The 26,628-nt window shown below is 51.7% G+C and overlaps 3 protein-coding genes, 2 non-coding genes and 2 pseudogenes across 5 annotated transcripts; 5 read left to right on the top strand and 2 right to left on the bottom strand.

The window, feature by feature from the left end:
- Positions 1-446: 446 nt before the first annotated feature.
- Positions 447-1,991, bottom strand: LOC4336845 (aspartyl protease UND). The gene has a single exon (XM_015780904.3). The coding sequence runs from the start codon at positions 1,984-1,986 to the stop codon at positions 580-582; it is 1,407 nt and encodes a 468-aa protein (XP_015636390.3). The 5' UTR covers positions 1,987-1,991; the 3' UTR covers positions 447-579.
- A 412-nt stretch (positions 1,992-2,403) lies between these two features.
- On the top strand, positions 2,404-2,565 carry LOC112938866 (U1 spliceosomal RNA). The gene has a single exon (XR_003242186.1). It is a non-coding gene; the product is annotated as a U1 spliceosomal RNA (small nuclear RNA).
- Positions 2,566-11,586: 9,021 nt separating this feature from the next.
- Positions 11,587-11,746, top strand: LOC112938878 (U1 spliceosomal RNA). The gene has a single exon (XR_003242197.2). It is a non-coding gene; the product is annotated as a U1 spliceosomal RNA (small nuclear RNA).
- Positions 11,747-11,885: 139 nt separating this feature from the next.
- LOC4336844 (oligopeptide transporter 4) lies at positions 11,886-15,078 on the bottom strand. Its single transcript, XM_015779784.3, has 7 exons — positions 14,733-15,078; positions 14,380-14,637; positions 14,188-14,285; positions 13,530-14,093; positions 13,183-13,435; positions 12,909-13,091; positions 11,886-12,828 (listed from the first exon to the last, which is right to left on the bottom strand). Exons 1-7 carry the CDS (start codon positions 14,961-14,963, stop codon positions 12,202-12,204), a joined length of 2,214 nt encoding a protein of 737 aa, XP_015635270.1. The 5' UTR covers positions 14,964-15,078; the 3' UTR covers positions 11,886-12,201.
- Positions 15,079-17,905: 2,827 nt separating this feature from the next.
- On the top strand, positions 17,906-19,568 carry LOC107277574 (uncharacterized; annotated as a pseudogene).
- Positions 19,569-23,036: 3,468 nt separating this feature from the next.
- LOC136351206 (uncharacterized) lies at positions 23,037-24,820 on the top strand (annotated as a pseudogene).
- Positions 24,821-25,161: 341 nt separating this feature from the next.
- LOC136351229 (probable pectate lyase 12) lies at positions 25,162-25,795 on the top strand. The gene is made up of 2 exons (XM_066309838.1): positions 25,162-25,165; positions 25,404-25,795. Exons 1-2 carry the CDS (start codon positions 25,162-25,164, stop codon positions 25,793-25,795), a joined length of 396 nt encoding a protein of 131 aa, XP_066165935.1.
- Positions 25,796-26,628: the final 833 nt, after the last annotated feature.

Below are 26,628 nucleotides of genomic sequence, written 5' to 3'. Positions count from 1 at the left end.
TTCTCCCGGTTCCTCACTCCGTTTATATACGGGTGCGAAAGGCGCTCCCAATCACGCAATCCCGCCTCTCTCCTTCGTTCCCGCGCGTGGGAGATAGCGATCTTTCTGCGCGTGAAAGAAAAAAAACGCTTTCTGCGCGTGAAAGAAAAAAAAACGGAATTTTCTGTTGGTAGTTTAACAGAAGGGCCTACTTTTAAGTTTTGGGGATTGAATTTAGGCTATCTGTTGGATGGAGGAGTTTTTTCACTTCCTATTTTTGGTTTAGGAAACCCAAAAACAAATTTTTAGGAGAAAATTATAGATAATCTGTTGGTGATGCTCTAATCAAACGGAGATGATTGATCGAGAATGTAATTTTCTAACTGAAAGAAAACGGCACTCATATGCCCTGTCAATAGACCATTTTTCTCTGGTGATCATTGCATTTGAAAAAGTATATTAAGAAAGGGAATATAATGTATAAAAATAATGATTTCTCACTGATAGTGGCTGCTAACTTCTGTTCATACAGACTAACATTAGAGAGGAGCTGAAATGCAGAGCGACAGCATGAAAAATATTAACAAACATCAGCTACCACTACACACGATCACACTGATCACGATCAAACGCTATCTCCATGGTGGACAGATCATACCCGACGTTGATGTTACGCTGAGGATACACTCCCAGTATCGCCCTGTTCCCCGCAGCAACAGCTAGACAAACCCAGTCTTCTGTTAAATTCTCGTCAGTGAAGAACAGCGAAGTGCCAAACAGCTCGAGATCCGCGCCTCCACCGAAGCCGAGCGTCACTGAAACCGCCTCGACATCCGTCATGTTTCCGAGGTAGCAGTAGAGGCTTGGATGCGTGAGGTCGTACCTCCTGGTGAGAGAGATGTCCTCCTCGATCCTCCTCTGCAGAGGGTAGAAGACGCTGCCCGGTAGCCAGAGCAGCGTCGTTCCGGAGTCCACCAGCATCGGCATGGCTGCTGCTGCTTCTTCTCCGGCAACATATACGGGTACAGGTTGCTGCTGATTCAGGCGACCGCCGTGCTGGTACACCACGCTCTTCAGGCGAACGGCGTAGCCGCTGCCGTCCTGCTTGAACGGGGCCCTCTTCCCTGTCATTCTTGCGTGAGAACCAAACCGGAGGAAGCTCGCCGATCTCTCCTCGTCGTCGTCGTCGTCGTCGTCGTCGTCGGTTATCTCTGATGCTGGGATGCAGTACGAGAACCTATCCACACCCAGCTGCGTCACGAACGACGGCTTGCCGATGCCAAGCGCGAGGATGCCGGTGCTGTAACCCCTGACAGCCTTGGAATCCTCGACGTGCGCGCAGCCGAACGCGACGTCCCGCTCGAGCTGGTACCCGCCGCCGTCGCCTGCCGCGCCGAAGTGGAAGACGTCCGACACGAGCTCGCCTGACACGGCGCCGCCGTCGCCGTAGCGCCGCCTGAACAGGCACCCTGCAGATCCGCCTCCGCCATCGACGACGGCGGTGCACAACTCGCACATCGGGTCGAAGCAGGAGAGGCGGCGGAACGTGCGGGACTTGGACGGATCGTGGGGCGGGTACGGGGTGAAGGAGGAGCAGTTGGTGCAGGGCTCGCACTGCGTCCACGAGAGGTCGCTGCCGGTGTCGAACAGGACGTACCTCGGCGAGATCCGGTCCGTGGGCGTGCCGATGCGGAGCTGCACGAGGTAGGTGCTGCCACCTTGTGGCCGGCCGTACAACGGCACGAGGAGCTTCTTGTCTCCGGCGGCGATGGCGGTGGCAAGCTGGATCTCCTTTTTGGCAACGTCGATCATGGTGGTGGTGGTGGTGGACCTCCGGCGAACGAGGGGGAGAGAAAATCCGCCACCGCCGCCGTCGATGGAATCAGCCTCGTCAGAAGAAGGTGCAGCAGCAGCAGCAACTGGCTCATGGACGATGGTTGCATCGCCGGAGATGAACGCCAATGCAGCAATGCTAACAAGAACAGTGACAGGGAGAGGAGAAAACATGTTGCAAAGATTTGAACGAATTGATGGCTGGCTAAAACTACAAGCAGCTGCTGAAATGTGCATGGAAACATAATTTTTTTTCTCCTGGCTGAAGCCTGAAAATTAGCAGCAAGCATGCATCAGTCATGACGAACAATTCCTGTTCTGGTAGCTCACGCCGCCACGGCGGCAAGGCGGCAATGGAGAACTAGCTCTGCATCTGCTTGGGCCAAAAGCATTTCATGGGCCGGATCCGCAAGCCCATGAAAGGCCGAGCGAAAGAGCCCACGGCCCAAAAACTACAAGCGCGCCACTCGGAGAACGATTCGACTACGGCAATTAGCAATGGATGGTAGAGGATTAGTACCACATCGCTTGGCGACGTGAGAAGGGTAGCAGGGGAAGGGTATAAAAGGAGAGGCAGGACTGCGTACAATCTTACTTACCTGGACGGGGTCTATGGGCGATCAAGAAGGTCCATGGCCTAGGCTAGTGGCCTCCATTGCACTTGGGAGGAGCACTGGCTTACCATCTCCCCAAGAGGGAGAGTGGACGTCATAATTTGTGGCAAGAGGGGGTACGCGTCCGCGCGGCCCCTACCAAATTAAATCAAATTTTTAGATGTTTACAATGTCCTAGATTGTTTATACCAGAGATCCGTTTAACACTGTTGAATGAATTTGCTAATTGTTTCACCGGGAACATCACATACTCCCAAGTTTGTTCATATCTAAATTCATCGACCAGAGGATGAAAGAAAGCCCGCCGCCGCCAATTGAGTCGTCGTCGGAAGTAGGAGCAGCAGCAACTGGCTCATGGACGGCGGCTGCATCGCGGGAGATGAACCGTACAACGAGTGCTAATGCAGCAATGCAGATCAGGACAGTGATAGGGAGACGAGAAAACGTTGTTCTGAATATTTGGGCGAATTGATGGCTAGATGGTGAGTTGCTGAAACATGAATTCCTGAAAGGTACATGTAAACATTTTCTGCCTGCTGCAGGTTAGCAGCAGGCATGATGCATCAGCATCAGTGTCCTGATTGATAGCTAGCTCACGCGGCGATGAGGGGCAACGCGGTTACGCGAGCACCGGCAGCGGAACGGCAACGGAGAATTGGAGAGTCAAAAGTTGCAGAACTATGCAACACTGTGAATAACTCTTGGACAATGCAGGGGTCGGTCATGCGCTTGGGGAGTAAGGTAAGCATGCCCCTGCGCCCGCCGCCGCCGGCGCTGGCGCCCCAGCCGGCGCCGCCCACGCGCACCCTTCTCCGCCGGCCTTCCGCGGTCTCCGCCGCTTCGTGGCCCTCCCCGCTGGCGCTTCGCTCAAGCCTCGTTCCCCCCACCAGCAAGACAACGCCGTCGTCTCTTCTGGCCCCGGTATCCCCCCTTCCGCAGCCGCCGCCGCTGGCCAGGGACGGCCACGCCTGCACGAGATCGGCCTCGGTTGTGCTGGAGACGCCAGATCCGCCACTCCGTCGCTCGTTCGCGGAGATTGTCAGAGGGGCGGCAAGCTCAAATTCAAATTTGAGCCAACAGGGCTGGGCGCGCTGTTCACCACGCCCCGTTTTCAACTCTGCATTTACCTCTCCCGTCCGGCTCAACAACCGCGCCGCTCGCCATGACACCTCGCCGCGGAGAGCTGCTCCCTACGATGCTAGCCTGCCTCCGCGTCGCGTCGCCGAGCAGGACATGGGCGGCTCTCTCCCCGGAGAACCGGGCTGGATCCGCCACTCCGTCGCTCGTTCGCGGAGATTGTCAGAGGGGCGGCAAGCTCAAATTCAAATTTGAGCCAACAGGGCTGGGCGCGCTGTTCACCACGCCCCGTTTTCAACTCTGCATTTACCTCTCCCGTCCGGCTCAACAACCGCGCCGCTCGCCATGACACCTCGCCGCGGAGAGCTGCTCCCTACGATGCTAGCCTGCCTCCGCGTCGCGTCGCCGAGCAGGACATGGGCGGCTCTCTCCCCGGAGAACCGGGCTGGATCCGGGTTCAGCGGAAGCATTGGTGGAGACGTGCAGAGCATTCAAGCGGAGAGCATTCAAGCAGGGCGCACCGGCCACCTTCAAGGCGAAACGACGTCGTCCGGACTAGGCGAGGCTGCCTCTCCCACCGCGACTTTTGGGCGCAGATCAGTGGGAAATGTTTCATTTGCCTCTCCCGCGGCCACCGTGCAGCCCAGTGTAGAGATCCAGTCCGCTGCTTCCTCTGCCGTCGCTCCGGCCATCGGGCGCGCGACTGTCGCCACCGCGACGCTGCGAACCGCGCGCCTCGACTCTGCGGCGCTTCTCGCGCTGACCGTGCTCGGCTCTCGTCCCCTCCACCACGTCGAGTTCGTTCTACCTCACACTCCCCGCCTCCGCCTCGCCAACGCACTCCACCTCGCCGTCGTACCAACACGCGCCGCCTTCCTGACACGCACCCCCCCGCCCCTCGTCGCGCCCGCTCGCCAGCGCATTCGCCACGCAACCGCGCCTCCCCTGCTCCACTGCCGTCACCCGCCAAGCAGGATCCCGTCACCCGGCCCCCGACGCCGCCTCCGCGACCGCCCCTGGCTAAGATGTCACAGCTCGGCGACCCGGCGACGCGCCCTGAGGAGGACACTTGCTTCATCCCCACCTCGTACGCCATTGACGAGGAGCTGCGTGAATGGAGTGAGACCGCAGTGGTCTCCTGGGCGGCCCGCGCTCCGCCGACCACCGAGCCGCGCGACGTCGAGCAGGCCTTCCTCGACGAGTTCAAGCTCCGCCGTGGCGAGGTGGCCGTGTCTCTCCATCACCCACAAGCTTTCCTCATCAAGTTCCAGCACCGTCGACATTGTGAGGAAGCGCTGGCGAAGGGATACGTCAAGCGGCACGGCATTGAGATCCACTTCATCAAGTGGCGCAGCCTCAAGAGCGCGCTTGGTGTCGCCCTGATGTTCCGAGTTCGGTTGTGTCTTGACGGCGTCCCCATGCATGCCTGGGCCGCGGACATTGCTGAGCGCATCATTGGTCGCACTTGCGCCCTGGAACAGATCGAGACGGACGTCGTCCACCCAGTGGAGTCTGGTAACACGCGCTCCATCGACCTATGGGCGTGGACGGCGAATCCTAGCACCATCCCGAAGAGGATGTGGCTTGGCTTCACAAAGCGGGCGAAGGACCCGAACCTGGCGCCCCTATTTGCGGTGGAGAACCCACTGGAGCACTGGCAGAGGGGGGTGCGCCATCCGGTGCTCTTCCACTTGGAGGAGATTCATGACTACACGGCGGCGACCATTGATTTGGAGGGGCAAGGCAGCTTCCAGCCGGCCAAGCGCCGCCTACCGCCTTGGAGCCTGGGAGTGCTCGACGGTGAACAGGTCCCAGGGCGAGTCTTTGAAGACTTCCCGCACCACCCGCCGCCGCCACGATCGGTCCACGAGCGCCTCGGAGGGCGTGATCGGGATGACGAGCGCCGGGAGGCTCGCCGGCCAGAACGCCGGTCTGACCGCGACGCCATCGATGGCCGCGCGGACAGACCCCGCCGTGGACGCGCAGTACGGGGAGGACACCTTCATGATGAAGGCGACCACGATGACGAGGATGATTGGGATGGCGAGCGCGACGACCGCGACGGCTGTGCTGATCGCGATGGCCGCCATGCCCGCGATCAGGGCGGGCGCGGCGGGCGTGGTCGTCGTCGGGGGTCTGGCAATGACCACCCGAGACCCTGGCGCCGCAATGACCGCGATGATGATCGTGATGACCGAGGCCGGGATCTCGGCCGTGGCCGGGATGATAGGCGGGGAAGCGACAACAACTACCGCCGTGAGCGCACGCGCTCCCCGCGTCGCTGGGACAGGGGAGGCGCCAACCGTAGCGGCGGCGGCACGCGGCGCACGGCTGATCCGGTCTACGACTCGAGCAAACTGATGAACATTCCCCTTCTACACAAATCCGCGAACCAGGCAGAGGTAGGTGAATTTCGTTTGCTCCACGCGCTGCACAACTCCAGCTTCTTGTGTCAGGAACCCCAGACGAACACGTTGTCGCCGGTGAGCCAACTGCAGTGGCTCTCCATCATCGCAGACAAGGCTGCCACGCCAGCCCTCTCGGGTCGCCCAGCCAAACCGAGGATTGAAGCCTGGTTCCAGAACGCGGCCTGGGAGCCGATCCCGGTCGAACACGCCTTCGCGCGCATCAAGTCGGCGCTGCCGCCGCCTACCTCGACGACTACTTGCCAACAAGTAGAGGAGGCGCTCCTGCGGATTGAGCTGGCGGCTGCGGCGACCGACCCCCCTGTGGGAGAGCCATTCCCGCAGATTGACTCGCCGCCCCCGCGGGTCACCTCGCCGGCATTAGCCCAAGGCCCGGTGTTGAGCTCTGCCGTCGCCACAGGGGGGGCGTCAACTTGGAAATGACTGGTGATGCAGGGGGGAAGGGCGGCCACCTGATGCTGCCGCCTTCCCCCCCGGCTGTCCAGGTAGTCCCCACCGGCGCGATGGAGATTGACGACATTGTGGCGCCGCCGCCACCTTCCCCGGTTGCCACCCAGCTTGCCCAAGCAGCAGCCTCGGCGTCACCGATCTCGACGGGCGTCCTCGATGCTCTGTTCGCCTCGCCGCCGCAACCGATCATCGCCTCACCGCCGAGGTCGCCACCAAGATCGCCGTGTGCGCGACCGCTCCACATGGGACGACGCCTCAAGATCCGCACAAGGCAGCACAGCCAGCCCACCCGACGCAGTGAGCGCATTGCCAAGCAACCAGCACGGCCGACGATGGAGCGCTGCCAACGCGTTCTCTTCAAAAGGCTGGGCGTCCTCAACGGCGAAGAAGGCGCTTCAATTGAGCAGGTCATCGCCGAGTACGTCGCCATGTTCGATGGCCCACTGCCGGCGCACGTCATCGCCGCCCTCACCACCATCTTCGGCATCGACGACGAAGAGCAGGAGACAATGGATGCGGCGCTGATATCTCTAGTTGGCGAAGGTATAGCCGACGCGGCGGAGGATGCTGAGGACACCGTCGCCGCCTAATGCGTATTCACCTCGGCTGGAGTTGGTTTGGGAGTCCACTTCGCTCCATGTATCGTCCTTCTTCGATTTGCGATTACATCGCCGGCGGCCTGCGAGCTGCTTCTCCTGGTTGGATTGCCGGCGGCCTGCGTGCAACCTGCCCAACTTCATTAAAAGACTTGTGCTTTTGTAGCCAATGTTGGCAAGAACTTCGTCTTCCTCCTCTTCCATTTGCGTGCTGTTGTGTTTGCACCCGCTCCGACAGACTGTTGTTAGACTTGCTTCCCACTTCGGACCCGGCCACCACTCCATGGCCGTCGCCCGCGGTCGAACACCCTGCAGGCGCTCGGACGCGCCCCCGCCTCTTCACGGGCCGGCGTCTGGGCCGCACACACTCGTGCTTGGGCCGCGCGTCCCCCCCCCCCTCGCGGCAAGACTGCCCATGCGTCACCTGGGCCACGCGCGCACTACAAGACCGGCCATGCGCCAGCTCGTGGGCCGCGTGCGTATCAGGCCGCGCCTGCCCAAAGGCTGCCTTTTCAACACAGACTTGCGAATTGGGCCGCCAAATGTTAATGGGCCATGCGCCCCGAAGTGGCCTTTTTTAAAAAGAGGCTAAGGGCCGGTCCAGATATAGAGAACTCTTCGTTTTTAAATGGCACAAAGTCTAGATCTCATCTCCTGGAATGTGAGAGGCCTAAACTCACCTGCGCGCTGCAACGTAGTCCATGAGCTCATGCTCGACACAAAGTGCACCTTGGCCTGCTTCCAAGAGACCAAACTCCAAAGCATAGATGACGGCCTTGCTCGTTTCTTAGGAGGCTACAAGCTTGATAAATTTGCCTTCAAGCCGGCGAGAGGCACGAGAGGAGGAATCCTTCTCCTTTGGAGTAGTGGAGATTTTGATGTCCAGGAGGTTCGAATCGGCCGCTTCTCGATCTCCGCGCAAATAACAGATATTCGCTCAGGAGTTACGTTCCTCCTCACTGGTGTCTACGGGCCAACAAGGCACCACCTCAAAGATTCGTTCCTCCGGCACATTAGGAGATTAAGGCCCAGCCCTGGGGAAGGATGGCTCATCCTTGGAGACTTCAACATGATCTACCGTGCTAGGGACAAAAACAATAGCAACCTCAACCTCGCACGCATGAGACGTTTTCGCGCAGTCATTGATCGATGTGAGCTGCATGAGATCCCCCTGCAAAACAGGAAGTTCACTTGGAGTAATGAGCGTCGAAAGGCAACCCTTGTCAAGCTTGACCGTTGCTTTTGCAATGAGGAATGGGATCTTGCTTTCCCCCACCATGTTCTCCATGCCCTTCCTACAGGGCCATCCGACCATTACCCTCTTGTACTGTCCAACCCGCAAGGCCCACATCGTCCGAGGACCTTCAAGTTTGAAAACTTTTGGACACGGGTCCCGGGGTTCAAGGACAAAGTCAAGGACATCTGGAGCCAACCTTCTTCGCACACTGAGCCTATGCACCGCCTGAATCAAAAGCTGCAACATACGGCGGTCGGCCTTAGAGATTGGACAAAAGGCATCTGCTCAGAGGCTAAATTGCAATTCCATATGGCACTCAATGTCATCCAAAGACTCGACGTGGCACAAGAGCACAGAGAACTCACCCCCCTGGAAACGCGACTGAGGGCGGCTCTCAAGCGGAAAGTCCTAGGACTCGCTTCTATAGAAAGGGCAAGGAAAAAGCAAGCCTCCAGGGTAACTCACATCCGTGAAGGAGATGCGAACACGAAGTTCTTCCACCTCAAGGTTAATGCGCGAAGGAGAAGGAATACAATCCAAAGATTGAAAAAGGACAGTGGTTGGGCGGTGACGCACGGTGATAAGGAATTGACGATCCATGATCACTTCGCAAGCTTCATGGGGAGGCCGGGGCCGAGGCCAAACGAGCTAAACTGGGAGACGTTGGACATCACACCGATTGATCTAGCCACGCTGGGGGAACCCTTCACTGAGGAGGAGGTGCATAAGGCAATTAAGGAAATGCCAGCCGACAAAGCACCGGGACCAGACGGCTTCACTGGGGCCTTCTTCAAAGTTTGCTGGGAAATCATCAAGGATGACATTCTGCTAGTCTTCAGCTCCATCTATAACCTGAGATGTGCGCACCTGAATTTGCTCAACTCAGCAAACATCGTCCTAATCCCAAAAAAGGATGGGGCTGAAAGCGTTTCGGACTATAGGCCAATTAGTCTAATTCATAGCATCGCCAAGATCTTCGCTAAGATGCTAGCGCTGCGGTTAAGGCCCCACATGCATGAGTTGATCTCGGTCAATCAAAGCGCTTTCATAAAGGGGAGAAGTATTCATGACAACTACCTCTTCGTAAGAAACACGATCAGAAGATACCACCGCCAAAGACGAGCAATGTTGCTCTTCAAGTTGGATATAACAAAAGCCTTCGACTCCGTGCGATGGGATTACCTACTGGCCTTGCTGCAGCGCAAGGGCTTCCCGACAAGATGGATAGACTGGCTAGGGGCTTTACTGTCGTCTTCGATATCCCAAGTCCTCCTTAATGGCTCGCCAGGGCAACGGATCAAACATGGAAGAGGACTACGGCAAGGGGACCCTCTCTCGCCGCTTCTCTTCATCTTGGCGATTGATCCTCTACAGCGTATCCTTTCCAAGGCAACAGAGTTGGGTGCAATTTCAAAATTACGAGGAAGAACAACTCGGCTGCGGATCTCAATGTATGCGGATGATGATGTGATCTTCATTAATCCCACCCAGAACGATGTTGCGACTTCCGCGAACATCCTACATCGTTTTGGCACAGCCATAGGACTCGTCACCAACCTTCAGAAATCCCAGGTTGCGGCCATAAGATGCGGCAATATAGACCTGGAAGAGGTCCTCCAAGGCGTTCCGGCGAAGCGGGCAAATTTCCCACTAAAATACTTGGGCCTCCCGCTTGCTCTGGGAAGGCTGCGAAAAACGGACTTGCAACCGGTCTTCGACAAAATATCAGGGAGAGTTGCAAGTTGGAGGGGGAAAAACATGGCAGCAGCCGGGAGAACCACGCTTGTAAAGTCTGTGCTTTCAGCACAGCCAATTTATCTCCTCACTGCCTTGAAGGTGATGAAGGAATCCCTGGAGCAGCTTGACAAGCAGAGACGTCGCTTCCTTTGGGCTGGTACGGGGGATATCACCGGGGGGAAATGCAAGGTCAACTGGGCAAAGACATGCTTGCCGACCAGCCAGGGGGGCCTTGGTGTCCTAAGCTTGGACAAATTCACAAGAGCTCTAAGATTGCGATGGTTGTGGAACGAATGGAGAGATCCAAGCAAGCCTTGGGTGGGTTTGGAAACGCCTTGTGATGGTGTGGATAGGAACCTCTTCGCCGCCTCAACAAAGATAACTGTGGGCGATGGGAATACGACGCGCTTCTGGGACTCCGCATGGATTAACGGCCGAAGACCAAAAGACCTAATGCCGTTGGTCTATGAGATCTCCAAAAATAGGAAGAAATCCCTACGGCAAGGGAAAGAAGACGACTCCTGGGTGCATGACCTGACCCTCGATGCGGGTTTATCTATCACAATCAACCTTCTCGATCAGCTAGTCCGCCTGTGGGAGGCGGTACGGAATGTGCACTTAGACAGCGAGGAGCCGGATCAGATTGTTTGGAAATTCACAAGCAGCGGCCACTATACAGCTTCCTCGGCTTATCATGCCCAATGTTTGGGGGCGCCAAACACAAACTTCAACTCCCTAATCTGGAAAGTTTGGGCGCCAGGGAAATGTAAATTTCATGCCTGGCTCATCATTCAAAATAGAGTCTGGACGTCGGACCGACTCGCGACAAGGGGTTGGCGGAATAACGGACATTGCCCCCTATGTCGTTGTGACACCGAGACAGCCTTTCACCTCGTCGCCATGTGTAGATACACGAAGAGAATTTGGCGCCTCGTTGCTACATGGGCGGGATATCAGCAGTTGGAACCGGCCCAATGGGAGGAAGCCCGGTCAGTCCATCAGTGGTGGGAGAGCCTAGCTAATACACCCGGCATTCCAAAGAAGGGCCTTCGGTCCCTTATCCTGCTAGTAGTTTGGGAAATTTGGAAGGAGCGAAACCGGCGAATCTTTGATCACAAAGAGATGGCAACAGGTGTTCTCCTAGCAAAAATCAAAGAGGAGGCCAGCTTGTGGGCTTTAGCTGGGGCTAAAAGATTGCGCGAGCTCATCCCGCACTCTGTATAGTGTATAGTCTAAAGATCTTTTTGTTTTACCCCTAGGGGTTGTATTTTCTCCTTCTATATTCAATGAAAAAGCACTACTGTGCTGTTTTTTCCGTTCAAAAAAAAAAGTTGCAGAACTGCAAGAAGTGTCAAGGCTATCAGCTTCTGGACTACCTCTCTTTGTCTGGGCCAATAACCGTTTCACGGGCCAGATCTGCAAGCCCGTGACAAATTGTGGGCTGGATTTGCAACGGTGTGAATCCTGACTCCTGAGACGCAGAGAGAAACAGGCCGGCCCAAAAACTACAAGCGCGCTCTTTCCGGAAACGAATCGACTACGACAGTTGGCGATAGACATATTTACCACATCGCTTGGCGACTTATGAAGGGCAGCACGGAGGGGTATAAGTACGAAGGCAGGGGAACCTTGCAAACATACTTACCTGGACGGGGCCGATGGGCGATCATGAAAGTCCATGACCTAGGCTAGTGGCCTCCACTGCACTTGGGAGGAGCATTGGCTTACCATCTCCCCAAGTGGGAGACTGGACGTGATAATTTGTGGCAGAGGGGGTACGCGTTCGCGCGGCCCCTATCAATTTAACACAAAAAAATTTCGAATTTTATTAAATCAATTTTGAATTTTAGATGTTGATATTAATATTTGTGATTGCTACATATATGGGAGAAATTGAGCAACCCAGAACATATATTGCAGAGGCGAGACAGAGATATACTCCATTGCTGGACTTAACCAATATATATCTCATTGAACTCAATTAAAACACAGCAATAAAACTCCATTGGAGCGAAACCAATTCTATAATATACTAACTGGGTAACTGAGCTCACTGAACTTGGTTAAAACACGAAAAAGAAGAGCATTTGGAAACCTAAAAACCCAAATGATATATACAACTTTAAATAAGAACAGCATCAGTCCTGCCATATTAAACGAGTAGAGATTCAGATTCTGATTGATTTTACTGATCTAGTTTCGCACGAAGAACACATCTACGGGGGAAATATGTATATTGGATGGATGATCGATCAGAAGACGGGACATCCCTCCACAATGACGCCCTTGGCGGTGGGGCAGGTGGAGAGGTCGCAGTGGTCGATGTTGATGTCGCTGTTGCCCCACCAGTCTGGGGTGATGCCGCGGCTGGACAGGCAGAAGTAGATGAGCACGCCCATGATGGCCACGCCGGCGTCCATCGCCGCCGACAGCACGTAGTTGTACCGCTGCCACCACGCCTTGCGGCGGCGGAACACCAGGTAGTTGAACACGGCGCCGACGGAGCACCACGCCGTGTAGTTGAGCGTCGACGCCGGCGGCATGTTGGCGGTGGCGCCGAGGAGCACGGGGAGGTGGATGAGCCTGATCCAGCCGGCGTGCCGCGGCAGCGCCCTCGCCAGCAGCCACACCACCGCCGGCCCTGCCAGCCCGCCGAGGAAGAACCAGTTGAGCGCGCCGTAGTAGCCGAGCGGGCCGAAGATCCGGCGAGGCCCGACCAGTCCCCAGATCACCGACGCGTCGAAGAACACGCGGGAGCCCGGGCACGTCCACGGGCTCCCCTCCGGGAGGTGCTTCTTGTCGCAGATGTGCGGCACCGTCGACAGCAGCCACCACGCCACCGACATGTTCACCGTCCCCGCCACGATCGTCCCGATGAACTGATACGTATATTTTCTTGGTTATATAATGGATTAAGTTGGGATTTTAACGATATGAATATATGTGCCGGTAGTAGTACCTGGACTAGAAACATGGATCTTGGAGGAATCTTCATGTAGTGGCCGAGTTTGAAGTCAGTGAGGAAGGAGACGGCCTGGTTCATGCTGATGTAACCATACACCTTGAAGCACACGTTGGCTATCGGCTTCCCCGGCATGATCAGCCCCATCACATACTCCGTGATGATGTTCAACCCTGGGGTCTGCAGGTGAACGTCATAATTACAAGACTCCAGTACCTCCAAACTTCCAAGTTTGCAGCTAAGAGGTAAGAAACAAGATACTAGTACGCACCGTGTTTGTGGTGGCGGTGATAACACTGATGGGGAGCGTGAAGAAGGCGGCCACGGCCACGGCGCAGAGTAGCGCCCACCACGGCAGCTGCACCTCGTCCTTGAACACGGTGCAGAGCAACAGCGCCGCCACCATGGCCAACGCGAGCATGCCGTAGAACCACCAGTTGGGGATGTCATCGTACCTCCTCATCAGCCTCGTGTGCACGTCCGGGTTCTCCCTGGCCGCCTGCCGGAACCTGCGATACATCTCCCTGCATCCATCCACGAACGCACGCACACAACATCAAATCGATCGATCGATCAAAACCATCAAAACAAAACACACAAATTAATTAAGACACGTACGTTCCATAGAAGAGCGTGACGTGGGACAGGGTGGCGGCGATGGTGGCGAAGCCGAGGCCGTAGGAGGTGGCGAAGAAGAGGCTGAGGTGGATCTTCCCCTGCCGCGCGTAGGCGTCCGTGTCGAGCTCGAACCTGTCGTTGACGATCTCCGAGATCCTGTACTCCTCGCCGGTGTGGTCGAACAGGCTCGCGGAGAAAAAGGGGAACGTGCTGGCCTGGTACAGGTTGAGCACCCAGTAGGCGATGGGCAGCATGACGTAGACGAGGAGCACGAAGCCGACCCAGACGTTGACGATGGCGAAGAACGGGTACACGAGCGGGCTGCCCAGGAAGGAGACGACGGTGGCCCAGTCGAGCGTGAAGGCGCCGACGCCGAGGCCGCTCATGCCGGACCCGATCTGCTGCATCGTCACCGACCTCGGGAACGCCCAGCACAGCCACGACACCGCGCCCACGGTCGGGAACAGGTAGCCCGGCACCACGTACCACGCCGCGCTGCAGATCAGCGCGATCAGGAAGAACTTGGCCCGCGTCATCCGCAGGTTCTCCTTCTCGTGCAACGCCCTGCATGCACGCACACGCACGCGCGCGTACGTGAATTCCCTGTGAATTTTCCGTGAATCCATCGACCGATCGATCAGGGTGATCGGGTGCTCACCTCAGGAGGGAAACCTGCACGAGACTCTGCGGCCACCACATGTGCGCCGGCTCCACCACGTACTTCCTCATCAGCCCTGCCCATCCGTAGCCCAACACCTGTGTATGCGTACGTGCGTCCAGTGATCGAAACATCATATTAGTTGCAGCTACGCAAGAATGGATCGTTGCATGAATGTGTGTAGTACGTAACCTGGGTGGTGATGACGAGGAGGAGGCTGGTGGGAAAGGAGATGCTGCGGTGGTAGAACGCCTTGATGATGTTGATGATGTCGATGGCGTAGGCGCCGCCGTTGCCGAACGCGGCGCCGGCGTTGGCGAAGATGGATATCAGGACGTGCTCCTTCACGTTGAATGGCCCAGGGTTCAGCGAGCACTCCCGCCCGAACACCGTGAACTTCCTCTTCGGCAGCACGCGTGCCAAGAAGTGCCCTATTGGCAGCGCCGCCACCTGCATCCATCCATCCATTGCACATATATATAAACAACATTACATCCATGGACTCCTCGTGGTTTTGTGCGTGAATTCTGCATCGACAAACTGACCTGGACAGTGATCTGGGTGATGACGATGGGCTCAGAGCGGTAGGAGAAGAACTGGTTGATGTAGGAGAGCATGGCGCAGGAGAGGAGCCCGATGGTCCACATCCGGAACGTCCATACCGGCAGAGACGGGTCGTCGGTCGTCGGCACGGTCAGCCGGACCTGCTCCACCGGCGACTGGTCATCCTCGCCGGCGGCGGCGGCCGCGCGGGCGCCGAGATGCTCAATCTCCATTGCTACCCCGCGCGAGGAGGCGCCTGCAAAACCTCGCGCTTCAGAATAATCTGTCAAAGTGACGGAATTGCTGGCATGGGCTTGCACGGTGCGCCGCCGTGTATATATCCCGTGGAGATAGTCAAGATCTGCAAGGGATGGGAGGTTATGTGGTTACAACTTACAAGATGAGAGAATCTTGGGGTCAAGGAGGGTATCTTTAGCCAGACATGCGCCCTGCACACCGTAATAATGGGAATCTCTATTTACTGCTGATTCCTATCACGTTACATGTTCATAACTTTTACTACGAATCTAGACAATCTCACAATCCATATTCATTGTACTAACTCCTATTCTTTTAAAATCTTTTATATTTTAAAACAAAAGGATTAATTACTAGTAGGTAGCCAGCTTCTAAGAATCTGAAAAAGCTGGGTTTTCAGGCTTCTGACTTCTGGTTCATTTTTTAGATTCTATAACTGCAGCTTCTCAGAATCTAAAAAAAAAACTAGACTGTTTTGGGAGCTTCTGATTCTAGGAGAAACTGCAGCAGCTAGAAACTCCCCCAAACAGTACCTAGATATCGCGTCGGTAGGGGAGTGGATATGCACGTTCAATATGAAAATATTTACTACTCCCTCCATTTAATATTGTAAAATACTTTGATATTTTTAGCCAAACATTTTTTTTACTTTATCACAGAACAAACACATTATCAAAAAAAATATTAAAAAAATTAGATTTAATAGACTAATTTGGTGTTATAGATATTGCTGTATTTTTCCATAACTTTAGTCAAATTTGAAATGCTTTGGTTTAGAAAAAAAAGTTAAAGCAGCTTATAATATGAAATGGACGGAGTATTTTATATGGGAAAACTCTTTTACTCTCTTTAGCGTGTTCTCTCGTTTACTCAAATACCATGAAAAAAACAAAAAAAAAAAACAATTGACAGCTTTCGTAAAACATACGCATACCACTTCACAACTTTTCATGCCTAAAATCAACTTACAATTGAGAAATATATAAAAAGGGACAAATATTGCATATAAACATCACTTCTACTATTCATGCCGGAGTTTGTTTCTTCCCCCTCAATGTGTTGATAGATTTTTATCTTGATTTTTGGCTGAGTACTATATATCGTCAATTTTGTTTTAACACTTTTCCAAAACCATTTACATTATATGTGTGAATATGACTGTTGTCAAATTTTTTGAGAACTTTTCATAATTATTTGTATGATGTTTGAATAAGGGGATGATATCCCGTTTGGATGGAATGATACATCTTATGTATCGCCTGATACTGGTTAAGTACGAGGACATGATACCTTTAAGGTATTATCCCGTCTGATACAGTTATGTAGTATTTCCCTTAAATAAATGGGACATCCACTCAAGAAATTAAAACAGCTTCCCTTTAGAAATATCATGGTTTGTCTAGCCAGAACTAGAAGAGTTTCCTCCTTTTGAAATATTACGGTTTGTGTGGTCAAAATTAGGTTGTGCACAGCTTTGCATCCTTTGTACCATTAATGGGGTTAAACCCACTATAGTAAATGTTTAAGATTTTCTACTGTTTAACATGATAACTATAGGACGGATGAACATGACTATCTGTAACATTTAGAGCCACCTAAAGTATACAATTCAGTTACCATATACTACTCATATAGGAGGATTATTTACTGCTACCTACATTTTAAAATATAAGGGCCCCTTTGAATCGTAGAAATAGAAAAACGGAAGAATATGAAAAACGCATGATTCTGACAGGAATACAGGTGCAAAACAGAGGATTGGAAAACACAGGAATGACCGTTTGATTGGACCGCAGGAAAAACGCAGGAATCGGATGAGAGAGATAGACTCAAAGGAATTTTTCCAAGAGGTTAGACCTCTTGCTAACTCTCCTCCAAAATCTCTATAGGATTAGCCATTCCATAGGAATTTTAAAGGATAGCATAGTATTCAATCCTTTGTTTCAAAGACTTTCATAGTATTTTTTTTTCATAGGATTGAAATCCTTTAAATTTTCTACACTTTTCCTACAAATCGAAGGAGCCATAAATGATTTTATCTATGTAGTTTCTTAGACGGAGGTAGTAAAGTATCATGCGACAGCTATAACACTCGTATTTGCTGTATTTTGCCTTGCCGTTGCGTCTGGCTGACCGGCTCCCCAAACTCTCTCGGCCTCCCTGACCGCACGGAGCTCTCAACGATCATGGTACAGGGATAGGGATATGTATATGCCTTGCACGTCGGCGACCGGTGCGACGCACAGGCGCCGCGCACCGCGGCACGGAAGCGCAGGCCTGCAGGATGGGGAGATTTGCGCGCGCGTGCAGGCAGCGCGCTCCTCGCTTCTTCTCCCGCTGCAGGACAACCCGCCCACCCCGCGCGCCGGTTCGCGTCGCGCAGTCACCGGGGACGGTTGACACGCACGCAAAGCAAGCACGCGCGCGCACCAGACCGCGCCTCACGCTATTTTGTGGGCTTTCATGGGAGTTGGGAGTTGGGACATTTATCTGGGCTGCTTAGAAGGGGTGGTCAAATTTGGTTGCGCTGAGCGGCCTTCGGTAAAAAGGCCGGGAGCTGGGCCCAAACGATGGATAAGGCGCATTGCGCAAAGCCGCAAACGCCTTTCAATCGTCGGCTCGTCGCATGAAATTCCCAGCGACGAAAACAATTACTAAAAGGGAGCTAAACAGCTTCTAGTTGGAAAATGTGATAACTACCAGCATGCAGAAGCAGAAGTCGACGTGTTTCGATAGCAGACTGGAGTACATCTGAATCAAGCTTCCTGCAACTATTCAGATTCTACGGAATTTAAGCTCAGCATAAATACCTGCCTTTGAGAATCGCACTGTGTGCCTATGTAGAAGGGGGGGGGGGGGGAGCATCGCCTTGAGTCACACAACTCACAACACATAGGCAGACACCACCGTCTACACCATGTCGACGTCGAACAATGGCGGGCCAACGGTTGCTGTCAAGCTGTACATCGACAAGGAGAAGAAGAAGGTGCTGTTCGCGGAGTCTGACAAGGAGTTCGTCGACGTGCTCTTCAGCTTCCTCACTCTGCCTCTCGGCACGATCGTTCGCCTTCTTGGTAAGCAATCACAGATAGGATGCCTCGATGAGCTGTACAAGAGCGTAGAGGCCCTCAGCGAAGATTACTTCCAGACCAAAGCTTGCAAGGCCATGCTTCTTAGACCCCGCAATGCTGCAGGAAGTCATTGCGATCGGCTTAAGGTAAAAGTTGATGACACCAATGAAAGATTAATTTATGTTTGCCCAACATCCAGTTGTGATGCTCGTAGTTTTAGCTCATTCTGGGGTGTCTGCAACTCTTGCACTGTCACAACTACACTGATATTGAGGGAAAAGCCAGTGGATTGTCGAACTGTTGAATCCAACGATGATGGGGTTTTTGTCAAGAGTGATCTGAAGTTCATCATCTTTGATGATCTCCATGTAGCTCCTGCTTCTACAAGTACCATGTTTCCCTTGCTTGGTAAGTTTGGGCTACTTGAGCAACGCAATATCGAGGAAAAGGTTCTTGAGCTTAATTCGCACAAGGTAACAATATCTCTTTCTGAACCGGAAATGCATTGTAGTAACTGGAGAATTTACATATTTAATAGTAATGTTACAGACTTACCTATCGTCATGTTTGTATTTCAGATAATTAACTTACTCAAGAGGGCACTGGTATCAAAGCAATCTTTAACTGGACTATTATGTGATCATCCTGTCGAAACGGACTCTGTGAATCTAGATCACCTCCGAGAGAAGTTGTTCCCTAAACAAGAGAACACGACTGATCCCAAGTTCAACGCTGTCAGGATAACAATTGTTCAGACGAAGGATGACTCATCAGTGTTATATGCTTAGGTCGGCTATGATTTTGTGGATCTTGTCTTCGGCCTCCTTAGCCTTCCACTTGGATCCACAATCAAGGCTTATGGACAGGTGACCTCCGGTGGAAGTAGTGGTCTTGATAACCTCTACAGAAGTATAAATGGAAGCGGAATAGGATGCGTAAAACAAGAATGCCAAAGCCTGCTACTGTCCCCAATGCTAGCACCCTTCTTTGGTTGCGGTAGCAGTGTTCTGCTACAAGTTCAAGAATCACCTATAAAAAGTTGGTACTGTACAGGCTGTTATACGTGCCTCAGGCTCTATGGTAGTAGCTCAACTCTTTTTTGTAACGGTGGCCATTCCAAACATGGGACTGTTAATGAGTTCAATCCAAAAAACCGCGTGGGCAGTAGTACGTCAAGTGATGCATATCTCAAGGGTGGGCTCGGAAAGTTCATTGTGACCAACGATCTGAATATAGGTCCTTAATCCTTTGACAGTTCGCTCCGAGTAATCCGTGCAGCCAAGATTCCGAACGAGATGCTTGTGAAGAAAGAGCTCACCCTCGACAGAACCCAGGTAGATCACGATTTAAACGAAACTGGTAGTACTACCACTTTTATCTACTACTATTATCCAATTTGTATGTTCTCACCAGGTTTTCCATTTGCTGCTACAGGTTCTGAAGCTACTGAGGGCTGCATTGGTGACTCGCAACGCACTCAGCAGCGTGCTTTTGCCACCAAAGAAGTGACATCTGCACACCTTGGTCATAACTCTGAAGATGGGATGAAGATGTCTAATAAGGAGTACTATTTCATCAGTTCGGTTTACTTGTTTTTAGAGGTTGTTTCATGTCGGAGGAACTTAGTTCTTTATTGATATGGCCTATTTGTGATCAGTGAAATTTCTTTCGTACTTTCGGGTCAATGTTACTACCGCACTTTATGTGTGTAATGCAAAAGCAACGATCATTTCATCTGTGCCCTTTGCGGCAGTTGTGTTGCTCTTTATGTTTCTCTTCTTGGTAATTCTCTGTGTGTACTTTCTATCCCTCAGGATTTCTGCACTTGCGTAGCCAAAGCTTTGCCCTGTGTAAGACAATTTGACATAATATATTCAGGTTGACATTTCGTTCCCCAGTGTCCGTAAAAAAAATCATTCATCTATGAAATGTAGACATTTTCTTTTCAGTTAGTTTTATACTACAAAAGAAGCAATCATTTCATCTCGCCTAGCTTGTCGTTACTGCTCCAAATTCTAAAGACGGGTTAAATGTCATAAGTTGTTCATCCGTTTGTTCTTTATACTGGAGTACTTTTTATAATTCTTCCATGTCGAAGGAACGTACCCATAATTCTTTGAGCCTCACTCCGGTGCTTTCTACTCGTAGTAGAAAACGATCTGAACCATTGATCTAATTTGATTGAATGGTTCAGATATATTTCTACTACCATCTCATCTTATGGTAGTAGAAGCGTGGGTGGGCAAATTTGTTAAAAAAACTATGTGCGGAGGGTAAACTCGTCTTCTAATAGTTACTAAACTTAACAGCGTACATGATCACGACACCGCCGCTCGCGTGCGCGCGCTCCTCTCTTCCTGCAGCCGGACGCCGCTGCCGCATGTGTCTCCCCCCATCAGAGGCTACGCAGCAGGGCCTAGCATCTCAGTGAAGCGGGATACTTTCGCCATAGGCCGTGAAGGCCCCACGGTGCACACATGAAAAACCTGAGTTGGATGGATCATTGTTGCAAACGTCTTCGATCGAATCAAATGCATGTCTATTAAATTTCACTGCTACTAATATATGAGTGTTCGATTGGAATGGTCAAAGGTAGATCTACTGAATATCTGAATCTGGCGATGAATGGCTCGGGCCGTGCCTTTCACTCTCCGGGGGTGTTTGTGTTGATGGAGATGGCACTGCTGGCTAGATGGGTTAGCAGCTTGCGTACACTGCTCTCTGTTGCCTTTACAGGATTTTTTAGTGCTCAAGCTGTTTCTGGGACAACTAAATTCAGCAACAAATTCTTTATGTAACTTTCTTGACACACCATTAATCAAATGGTAATAAGGTAGAGTCTCGCGTCAAAAAAAAATCATCAACAAAGCGCAATCAAGAGTTATATGAAACAAAATTCAAACATGGATGATTTATATTTCTATCATATTGTTTCATTCATGGCACAAATAGATCCACGTAACATTTGAAAAGCAGCAGGCATTAACCTTTAAACACGCAGAAGTGCAACGAAAATGGCACAATACCAAGAGCTTAACTGCTACTCTGCAATGGTGTCTCGCTGCGGCACACACTAGTTACATACATCATCACCAACAGCAGAATTCATGAAACATCAAGCACTACAACTTTTCGTCACCAACTACACAAGTAAGCACCAGCAGTGCCAGGATTTTTCGTCACCAACAGTATAATTCAGTAGCAGCAACTGCAGTATTTTCCAGAAGCAAACTCTAGCCGGAATGGATCCAAGCGAGTCTCCGCCGCACGCGGAGGGGCCGGGATCGTCGTCGGAGTGACCTCCGAATTGAACTGCACACCGCTGCCCCGATTGGATGCACGCGGAACGGCGGAAGGCCACGCGCAGCCGACGCTCGAATGGATCGGTTCCATCGCCGTGATAAGTAACATGCGAGATGCAGTGCCTGCGTCGGGCCTGATGCGATCAAGCGACCGAGACACAGAAATCAGCCCCAGCCAAAATTACCCCTAATATGTATTAGAAGATTACTAATCTACCCTTTAAAATAAACGGTCAGGATTAATTCTACTCGTAGTATAATACTACAAGTAGAAAGCACCGGAGCGTCGCCCTAATTCTTTATGTTTCTGTAGGCCCATGGGATTTGGGATCAATGGAAATTTCTTTCATGTTTTCTAGTAAGTTATGCTAGTGGCCTAGTGCACTTGAAATATGAGGAAATACAGAAGCAACAAACAGGTTCACCATAGGTAGACATTATTGTCAGCAAGTTATACATGCCTTCTGATTGTGTTAAAGAAAACTCGTACAAAAGTTCGTACTCTACCCATGCGTTCTTCCTATTCTAGTTCTGCGTTATTGCAGTGACCACAGACATCACAAGTCCCTCTGTTGTCTTTAAACCATCTCTCTGATAGTTCTGCCATCCAGCCATCATCATCGCAAAATTATATATGAAGATGTAAATTAGCACTCCATGCGGCCGGCGACGCTCAATTCATGCATTCCAATTTCTACGAGTGTTTTGTTTGAAACAGATTGCTAGCGAATTAAATATTTGTAAAAGAAAGATAAATTATATATTTTAATAAATAAATAAATTTAACAGATAACTTAAAAACAGATTGTCTAAAAGTAGGAAAAAGTTTTTGTAGTAAATATATTTTTTGAATCGTGGAGCAAACAATACATTTCAATATTTCGATAAATAATGTGAAAAGAACTAAGACCAAAGAAATTGTGCATGCGTCCCGCACATCCTGGCGATAAGGACAACACTTAGGGTGTGTTTGGATAATGGGAAATGAAGGGTGGGATTAGTATTGGGAAATAAATAAAGGATTGGGATTAAATGTAAGAGGAAGAATGAATGGTTAGAATTTAAAGATGTTTTTTGGTGTGTGAGAATTCATTTCCGTATCCTATTAGCCAAACACTGCCTTAGCGTCAAACATTTGATATAATTAAATAATATTATCCGTTTTGTAACTATTTGTTTTTACCCTTTTGCCCAATGCTATTGCATTTACGTGCCATATCGGATGAAAATTATATCAACGCGCCACGTAGAAATGAAGTAGAATGAAACCACTCCCAAAATAACTGAGGAACTCGTACACTGCTTTAATAAACCAGGAGACGTTCTTTGTGGTTGAAGGACGCAAATCAAACTTGTTACATACTTGAGGGGTGCAAAATGGACGTTTTCAATGTGAGTAATCTGTTGTACTCTCGGCTCGGCCGTTCAGGCCCAGCAAAAGTGACGGCCTGCAAATGAGTTACGGGCATCACAGCAAAGTAGACTCATCAACTCCCCCACCAGCCACCTGCCGTTGCAGATTCTACGCGACTCATCGTCTTCCTCTTCCCTCGAGCAGCCAGCCACTGGAATTATTTAGCCAAACCCTCAGCAGCAGAAGCATTCATTCCTCCCGGCTCCCCCCACCCAACGCACACGCTTCACCTCCTCCTCCTCCTCCTCCACCACCACCACCATGGCGGAGACGAAGATCGAAGGGCCAACCATCGCCGTGAAGCTGTTCGTCGACAAGGAGAGGAGCCGGGTGCTGTTCGCGGAGTCCGACAAGGACTTCGTCGACGTCCTCTTCGGCTTCCTCACGCTGCCTCTCGGCACCGTCGTCCGCCTCCTCGGCAGGCAGTCGCAGGTCGGATGCCTCGACGAGCTGTACAAGAGCGTGGAGGATCTCAGCGCCGACTACTTCCACACCAAGGCCTGCAAGGCGATGCTTATGAAGCCTCACAACACCGCAGCGGAGCAGTGCTGCCTGCTCAAGGTCAAGGTAGATGACACCGATCAGTCGGCGGTTTATGTTTGCAGAGATGCAAACTGCAGCGCCAATGGCGATTGCGGGGTAACCTCGGTCGCTGGTTCCGTTTGCAAATGTGGCAAGGTCATGGAGTACATTGGGGAGTGGCCACAGGATGGTGGTAGCACTGCTGCTGCTGGTTCCGACGGTGGAGTTTTTGTCAAGGGATGCTATAAGTTCATCGTCACTGATGATCTCCATGTCGCACCTGCATCGACATCTCTAATGATGTCCATTTTTGACAAGTATGGAGTGCGTGATCCGGCTAATCTTGAACAAAAGATTCTCCAGCTCAATGCAGAAAAGGTTTCTCTATGTTGCTTAGTATATCTTGGATTTTATATAACATTTAACTTGGATTTAGTTGACCTATGATCCATTTCTCGCAGATAACTTGCTTGCTCAAAAGATCACTGACATCCAAGCAAACTTTAACTGGGTACTACTTCGATGTCCCTAATCCAAACGATGAAGCAAATCTCTATGTGCTACCAGAGAGCTTGTATTCTGAACAAGATGCTGAAGTGGATCACAAGCTAAACAATATGAAGATAAAAGTTCTTCAGAGGAAAAACAACACCTCCCTGCTGTATGCTGAAGTTGGTGAAGATTTTGTCGATCTTCTCTTTGGCTTGCTAAGCATTCCACTTGGCTCCATATTAAAGACTTATGGTAAGTGGTCATCAAATGGATGTGTTGATAATATTTACATGAGCATAGATGGGAGCGCCAAAGGTTGTATGAATCCAGAACGCCAGATGTTGCTAGTATCCCCAAATGTGGCTTCTTTCTTTGGCTGCAGCGCTACTAATATGTTAATACAACTTGGAGAAGCAGCTCCAAAGCAGAGAAATATCAGTGGCTGCTTCAAGTGCTTCAAGATTGCTGGGTTTTGGCCATTGTAGCGACCAAATTTGGAACACTGGTAAAAAGGCTTACGTATATAAAAATTGCCTCGGCACTACAAAGACTTGTAAGCTTTGTGAGATTAATCCAAAAGTACCAAGCGGAGGTAGTCACAAGGGCGAAGGGTATGTCAAGCCAGGGGTTCAAAAATTCATGGTCACTGATGATCTGCATATTCTTCCTCTGTCCTTGACAAGCACCCTACAAGTAGTTAGTGAATCCAAGGTACAGGCTAAGGATCTCGTGGAGAAAGAATTCACTCTAACAAAAATCCAGGTTATCATCTAGAACTATTCCAACTACACTGCTTGCCAGAAACAGTAGTTGATTAAATCTGACTATGGGTAGTATGCTGATTAAATCTGTGCAGGTTATGGAGCTTCTAAGGGCTGTTCTGGTGACTCGCAACACACTCAGCTCCGTGCTTCTGCCTCCCAAGAAGAAGAAGAGACTGCATCTCCAGTCTAGTCTGTATTAGGTTACTGCCTCGTCGTTCCAGTATTTCTGTATCCTCAAGTACTAATCCGAGTATCCAAGTTGCCGTAGACGAACATGCTGGTGCTTTTGTTTAACTAAATGAAAACATTTACCCAAGATTTGGTAGGGCCGAGCGAACGCGCACCCCGCTGCCAAAAATTGTGACTGCCATCTCCCACGGGAGGAGATAGAAGGCCCAGTAGCCTTCTTGATGGGCCATTGACCACCGTCCGGTAAAGGAAAAAGTGCACCGAAGGTCCCTCAACTTGTCAGCGAGATACAAAAACGTCCTCCCACCGCAAAACTAGATATGCGGGGTCCCTTATCTATACAAAACCGGTCACCCGAGATCCTTCTGCAGTTTTGATCCTGGTTTAGTCTACGTGGCAGCTGAGTCAGCGTGGACCCCATGTGTCAGCCAACCACTCTCTCTCTCCCCTCTTCTCTCTCACTTATCTCCTCTCGGGCAAGCCGGGGCGGGCGGGGAGGAGGTCGCTGGGGCGGCCGGCGACGCGGCTGATGACAAGACGGCGGGAACCGGGGCGGCGCTGCATTCACGACCGCCTGCCGTTGGTCTCCCTCCGTCACCCGGAATTACGACGTCGGCAAATTCTGACGATGCCCGCTAGCTAGTCTGACCACCATGACCAGACTCCCTCGGGATTCCACGAGGTAGCGAGCAAGGACCTGCTCCTCCTCCTCCTCGTCACGGTGCCGGCGCCGACGGCGCGTGCATCACGCTCCAGTACGTCCCCAACGTCATCATCCACAACATCCACGTCCACGACTGCGTCCCCGCCGGCAACGCGAACATGCGCGCCTCGCCGACGCACTACGGGTGGCGCACCCGTTCCGACAGCGACGGCATCTCGCTCTACTCGGCGCGCGACGTGTGGGTGGACCACTGCGCGCTGTCGCGGTGCGCCGACGGGCTCATCGACGCCATCATGGGGTCGACGGCGATCACCGTGTCGAACAGCTACTTCTCGCACCACAATGAGGTGATGTTGCTGGGGCACAGCGACGAGTACCTGTCGGACTAGGCGATGCAGGTGACTATCGCGTTCAACCACTTCGGGATCCAGCTCGTGCAGCGGATGCCATTGTTTGTCGATGTTTGCCGTGTTCTTGGCTTATTTGCCGATGTAGGTAAATAAGCGACGCCATTGTTTGCCGTGTTCTTGGCTTGTTTTGCTTGTGAGTTGTGACAGCATAAGAGGGGAAAAAAATGTTTTTTTTTGTGTGTGTTGGATTGGATTTCGTCTGTTTGTTTCTCATTTTGTTTCCCGCAGTGCTCCCGCCGCCGCCGCGCCGGCCGCGTCGCCTCGTGCTCCTGCCGCCGCGGCGTCGCCGGCCGTCCCGGTGGCCTCCTACCCATCCGCCCCCGCTTGCCCGAGAGGAGAGAAGTGAGAGAGAGATGGGAGAGAAGAGGGGAGAGAGAGTGGTTGGCTGACACGTGGGGCTCATGTGGGGCCCACGCTGACCCAGCTGCACGTAGACCAAAACTGGGATTAAAATCGTCGAAGGATCTCGGGTGACCGGTTTTGTATAGTTAAGGAATCCCGCATATCTGGTTTTGCGGTTCGAGGACGTTTTTTATCTCGCTGATAAGTTGAGGGACCTTTGGTTCACTTTTTCCTCCGGTAAATATAAGTTTTTTATGCTACCTGTGCATGCCGCACAGTTTTTTTGTTTTCTTACGGTGAACCTGTGCCTCAATTAATTTCCCCTACTTCGTGTCCTCACTCACTCAACTTTCCATGTGGTATTACTCTATTCTTTTTGGTTACCAAAAGGCAAATGCATTTCTCAGTGTTCTATTCCAACTCCTTTTGGGCCTATTAAGTATTTACGAGTCGAAACGAGACCCACTACA

Source organism: Oryza sativa, chromosome 4 (assembly GCF_034140825.1).
Source record: "Oryza sativa Japonica Group chromosome 4, ASM3414082v1".
In the NCBI taxonomy this organism is placed as follows: Eukaryota; Viridiplantae; Streptophyta; class Magnoliopsida; order Poales; family Poaceae; genus Oryza; species Oryza sativa.
This window is presented reverse-complemented; position numbering and strand designations above follow the sequence as displayed.